This window comes from Miniopterus schreibersii (genome assembly GCF_964146895.1).
Source record: "Miniopterus schreibersii genome assembly, chromosome: 10".
Taxonomy (NCBI): Eukaryota; Metazoa; Chordata; class Mammalia; order Chiroptera; family Miniopteridae; genus Miniopterus; species Miniopterus schreibersii.
In genome coordinates this window covers 9,456,488-9,462,487 of record NC_138110.1, presented here as the reverse complement: position 1 = coordinate 9,462,487, position 6,000 = coordinate 9,456,488, and the positions used below count along the sequence as shown (strand labels likewise).

The 6,000-nt window shown below is 43.9% G+C and overlaps 1 protein-coding gene across 2 annotated transcripts in view; it reads left to right on the top strand.

Moving 5' to 3' along the window:
• Positions 1 to 911: 911 nt before the first annotated feature.
• SLC9A8 (solute carrier family 9 member A8) overlaps positions 912 to 6,000 on the top strand; it is a 61,013-nt gene continuing 55,924 nt past the window's right edge. Inside the window, exons 1-2 of one of the 2 annotated variants that reach the window (XM_081150213.1) lie at positions 912 to 995; positions 2,858 to 3,036. In XM_081150213.1, the coding sequence (XP_081006339.1) occupies positions 982 to 995; positions 2,858 to 3,036 (193 nt within the window). In that variant the 5' untranslated portion in view covers positions 912 to 981. Of the gene's footprint in view, positions 996 to 2,857; positions 3,037 to 6,000 lie in introns of those variants that run through there. The other variant, XM_081150214.1, reaches the window with a different exon arrangement.

The following is a 6,000-nucleotide window of genomic DNA, read 5'->3' as shown; positions in this document are numbered from 1 at the left end:
GGCACACTGAGAAAGCCACTGCGGCCACAGTGGATAGTGTGCAGAAAGGGGAGAAGGGATCCACCTTAGAGGGGAAAGGGATAGGGTTGAGTCCTGTAAGTATTCCAAGTTTTCTTCTCTGATCAAGATTGGAAGCCAGTGGAGGTTTTGAGTAGAGGAGTGACCAGAGTTTTAAAAGATCACTGGGGCCGCTATGTGGAAGACCACAGGAACAAAGGCAGGGTCAGAGAGGCGGTTTAGGCAGCTTTGCAGATGTTATGAGATACGATGGCTTGGACCAGGAAGGAGGTAGCAGCAGAGGTGGTGCCAAATCCACAAGCTTTATAATATAGTCCAGCCCTCCAGCTGGGGTCCCTCTTTATTCCTCCAACCTCACCTTGTTCCTCCCAGTATCCCCAACCCCACGGACCACTGCTGGGCACATCCAGGCATCAATGAATCAAATTAATCAATGATCCATCCCTAGATCATCACCACCTATTTTTATGATAGGCATACAGTCAGAACTCAATAAACGTTTTCAGAGAGAATACTGCACACTTCTGCAAAACCCAGGTTGCTAGTCCCCTTTATAGCTGAGAAAATCTGAGGCTCAGACTGGGGAAGTTTATCCCTGGGGTCCCTCTGCCCAGCCCAGGCTAGAAGCTTCCTTCCCAAAATTCAGCTAGGGTGACTCACAGTGACTTCACAGGAGTTTCCCTTAAAAGGTCCCTCCCTATAGCGAGGAAAAGTTGAAACCACGTGGGGCCAGAAGGTCACGAAGTGTTGGAAGTGACCGTGAAAGTCCTCCCATAGGCCCCCTCCCACCCTCGGGCTATAGAGACAATAGGATAGATGGGCTGCCCTGGCGCTGCCGAAGCCCCGCCCCCGACCCGTCGGCCGGCAGGCGCCTTCAGCGGAAGCCGGAAGCAAAAGCGGGCCCTGCTAGCCCCGCGGCTCCGAACTTGGTGGTCTTGGAGGCTCCGCAGGATTGGGGAGAAGATGGCGGAAGAAGAGTGAGTGGGCTTTTCCGGGGCGGCGGAGGCGACAGGGCTGGGCCCCAGCGGGTGACAGCAAGCGCCTCAGGCCGCCCCCGTTCCCGGAAGGCGGAGCACCTTGTGCTGGTTGGCCAGAACTGACCTTACCGACCCACGCGAGGAGGGCGGGAGGGACGGGCCTGGGCCCAGCCCGGCCTTGCAGCGTCCTCGAGGTCGGACTCTCGGGTTGGGGATCGTTCGCCCAACGCAGGCTTCGAAAGCCCTCTTGCAGCTACGCAACCCAAACTTCCCTTTCTCAGTTTTCGGTCATCTGATGATTACGGAGCGCTCAGCCTCCTCCAGGAAGTCCCTCACCCCCATCCCCTAGTTAGCCTCTTTCACTGTAACGATCATTTTTCGCATCTATCTCCATTGAGTTTCATTCATTCATTAACTTTTGTCCATCTACTGTGTTTCAGGCCCTGGGCACATAGTAGCGAAGGAGGCAGCCTAGGAGCCGCCCTCTGGGAACTTCCTTTCTTGTAAGAAAAGACCATAAACAGACAAGATTTCAGTGCTCTGAAGGAAGTGGAACAGTGCTAGGTTGGAGGAGTCCACTCAGGAAGGAGTGACAGTGCCAGCTGAAACTTGAATGAGCAGAAGGAGGGATAGGAGAGGGTACAGCAAGTGCAAGAGACCAGAAGCAAGAAAAGCTTTAGTGCCTTTGAGGGACAGAAAGGCAGACAGGGTGGCTGGAGTGTAGAGAGCATGGAGGAGAAGCCATAAATGATGAGATGGGGCCACCCCTGTGCCTGTCCTCCAGGTACTTCTGGGGAAGGACCACTCTTAGTCCATCTCCATGCCTGCTGAGCACAGTGTATTGCATATTATAGATGCCCTATCTATGTTTGTGGAATGGATATGTAAAAATTCACGGGGCATCCCATGGTTGAAATATGACTACCTCACCTGACAACTTCTCAGATATGTTTCTTGGCTGGGTGGTCATTTCATTTAGTCACGTTATTTATTAAGCATCTGCTTTGTCCCAGACACTAAGCTGTTCCTCAGCAGCACAAAGCAAAAGAGGTGTATGGACCAGTGATTTCAAGTTTAGTCTCAAAGCTCAGTCTGCTACTGACTAACTGAGACATTGGCCAAGTTATGCAACCTCTCTGAGTCTCTGTTGTTCATGGGTATAAAAGGGAAAGTAAGAGTATCCACCTCAGGCATGTTATGCTTATTAAATGAGAGGTTGTATGCTACCTAGTCCCTGGAATGAAGCAGGCCTCAATAAACATGAGCTGTTATCACAATTACAATGACTATTTTATCAATATTGCACTAGTGTACAACCCCAACACATGTAAGAGCTGTGGGGAACATACGCGGTGGAGTGGAGTGGGGTCTTACAGGGGAGGTTGCACTGAACCTTTTGAAATCTGAGAAAGATTTTGTAAAGTAGGGTAGGGCATTCCAACCAGATCACCAATTGCGCAAAGTCAGGTGGCTTTGGGTATAATCCGAGGAAAAGAATGTAAACTGGAGAGTTAAAGGTGCCAAGTAAATAATGTTGGATTTTGTAAGTGATGAGACTCCAGTTTGCCTCTGTTTAAATCCCCTGTTACAGCCAAAGAGCAGGCGGCATGTGGTTTCTACACTGGCTCTGATTGCCCCTTGTTCCTGTCCTCTATGTGGCTGCATTCAGAAGCTCCTGAGGGCATGTACCATCCTGTGGCAACAGGCAGGACTTTTCTTAATCAGTTTCTCTCCAAGGCTTGCCTGTTGGTTGCAAGACTTATTCCTGTCGAGCTCTGTGCCAAGTTCTCTCTGGCTTTGTGTGTTGATACTTTGGGGCCCTTTTTCCTTTATCTAATTCTGCTTTTTGTGTCCTCCAACAGGTTCCCCAACACAACTCACGAAAGTTTCAATGTCACCCTCCACACTGCCCTGGTTGTCACTACAAAATTGGTGCTCCCGACCCCTGCCAAACCCATCCTCCCGGTGCAGACAGGGGAGCAGGCTCAGCAGGAGGAACAGTCAAGTGGCATGACTATTTTCTTCAGTCTCCTCGTCCTAGGTGAATGCACTCACCATTGTCTGCCATCTTGGTGTCTGTATGTGCTGTGTGGTTAGCCCTATTTAAACCGCTGTTTACTTTGTCAAGTCCTCCATTTGGTTTTCACTTTAGACATTGAGGGACAGTGATCAGTGTATAACATTATAACAGGGTACCTCTTTTTCTTTGTAAAATCATAGAGCTTAGCAATTCTGAAAAGCCCTATATGAAATATCTTAGATGCCCTTTGGAAGAGAGAATTAAAGAATTTTTGACCTAGAGAGAGCCTTGAACATCTAGTATAGTGGATTTCAAACTCTGCTCATGGGAGTGTCTGTGTGTTTTTGTGTGTATGTATGTTTTTGTGTGGGGGTAGCTGGTGGTGGTGGTGGCAGGTGTAGGGGGAGTCAAATGGTAGGGCATCTGGCTGACCAGAGCAGAATTTTGTCTCATATCTATTAAGCGTTCATGTAAAATTTTATTTAAAGGTTTTGCTGTTGAGGAAAAGATCAGATGCCTTTGCCCTAGCACACTGTTGTCCTTAACCTCTGTCATTCCATTAACCATGGTTATTACTTTCACCATATCTGTATACCACCTGTGTTGTTATTTACTTAATGTAATATTTTTCTTTAAACAGGTTCACTCTCTCAAACTTAAAATCTCATTTTATTCAACCTCCTCCTTTAACGGGTGAGGAAATTTAGGCCCAGAGAGGTTAATCACTTGACATACCTGGGATTTGGGAGACTAGAGACTAATATCCAGGTTACCAGATATCAGTCAAGAAGTTTAGATAAAAGGCATTAATTAAGTTCAGAGCCTCTCAGAGTGTAGACAGTAGACAACTGTGTTTAACAAACATGGAAAATCCCATTGAAACTGCACAACCAGTTTGTTTTTTTGGTTTTCTAAAAATACATTTTATTGATTTCAGAGAGAGGAGGGGAGAGATAGAAACAGCTGTGATGAGAGAGTCATTGATCGGCTGCCTCCAGCATGCCCCCTGCTGGGGATCAAGCCCACAACCTGGGCCTGTGCCCTGACTGGGAATTGAACCTTGATTTCTTAGATCCTAGGTCAACACTCCACTGCTGAGCCATGCCGGCCGGGCATAACCACTTTGGATTAGCTGACTACAGAAGAAATAGTTAGAATTTGACCCAAGTCCAAACTCTCATCTGAAAAGTGAAGTTGGCACATTTACATTTTCCTCTCTTCTTTAATGATAGTCATATTTCCAATTAGATATTTTCAGAAAAGTGAAAGGATTTAGCTGTAAAGTGAACTGGATTTAAAGGTGCAGAGTATTTCTCTGATGTCTATTAAGAGTGTTTTTTGAGAGGAAGTGTCACTTTCACACTTATATTCAGACTCTTTTATAGTCCATTTTATTAATACAGTAATTTTATTTAAGGTTCTAGGGCTTATCCTTATCTCTCATAGATTAAAAAAAAAAAATACAACAAAACTGTTACACCTGGCCTCTTAGCGTCATGTCTTCAAGGTTCACTCATGTTGTAGCATGTGTTAGAATTGTATTTCTTTGTATGGCTGAATAATATTCCATTGTAAGGATACCCAATTGTGTTTATCCATTCATCAGTTGATGCGCATTTGTGTTGTTTCTACCTTTTGACTATTGTAAATAGGACTGCCATGAACATTTGTGTACACATTTTTGTGTGGACATAAGTTTTTATTTCTCTTGTATAAACAGTGATATATACCCAGGAGTGGTTACTCTCTGTGTAACTTTCTCAGGTACTGCCAGACTTTTCCACAGAGGCTGCACCATTTTACATTCCCACCAGCAGTGCTCAAGTGTACAATGTCCCATATAGATTTAATATGCCCAGGTAATTTTTACCCTGTAAATGTAGTTAAATTCTCTTTCTAGGGGTTTATTTTTCTTTTTCTTTTGTTATAGTAGCCAAATACAAAGAAGAAAAGCAGTTCTTTTCTTGATGAAGAACTCTTTGGTTCCTTAAATCCTGAAGTATTATTAATCTATTTACATTGTTGTCAGCTTGATAAATTAGAGAATATAAAAGGCTGGCCTGGAAAAAAAACTTGTGTTTTGTAATCACTTTTTTCACAGGAGGGTGAAAAGCATAAGTAAAACTTTCAAAGTAATTTTCAGGGTGTGTAGCATTTAAGGTTATTTTGTGCCAAAGACCACAAAACAGGTTTTTATAATGTGTTTTTTCATCTAGGCAAAATTCTACCCAGTGTTAATACATGTTTGGGGCCAGCAGGGACTGAACTGTATTTAATAGTGCTGCATATTTCTCTTGGATTGTCTTCTCTTCAAACAGATCATAAACCTGGACTCTGAAGTCCCACTAATGTCGTACTAATGTCACGTGGGTCCCATTTTCACCTAATCAGATTCTTGGCAGTTTATGAGTTGGTATCTTCACTTTTTATGTGTAGGTCAACATGCGTTAGCAGAACAGAATGCTTCTTTGTAAGTAAATTTGAAGGCATTTTTCCTCTAATCTTATATATTATGAAGATAATACATATCTTATATATTCCTGATTAGATTTGTCTGATAAAGTTTAAAAAAATACTGTTAATAGGTAACTTGTTAACTCACTGAATGCATGAACTCTGTTGAATTGAGGCAAGTCATCAGTCCATAGTTCATTCTAGACTTCAGGAACTACTAACCTGGAACACATTTGCCACTTTTGTTTACTATGTTAGTCAAATCAAATGAAATTGTAATGTTTGAGCCCCATAAGGATGTGAAAGGATTACATTGTGTTCCCCTGTATTGAGAATAGGCGCCAAAACTCTTGACTTTTAGAAGTTTGGAATCAGTTGACTTATATATGCTTAACCCTTGCTGACCTTTGACTCTGCAGAAACAGGGGTACGTCACTGCTACTGACTTGCACTAGAGTTAGCAATTAGCGTCATTTGACACATACATTTTATAGCCATTAAATTTATTGGAGTTATTAAAATTGGCATGTC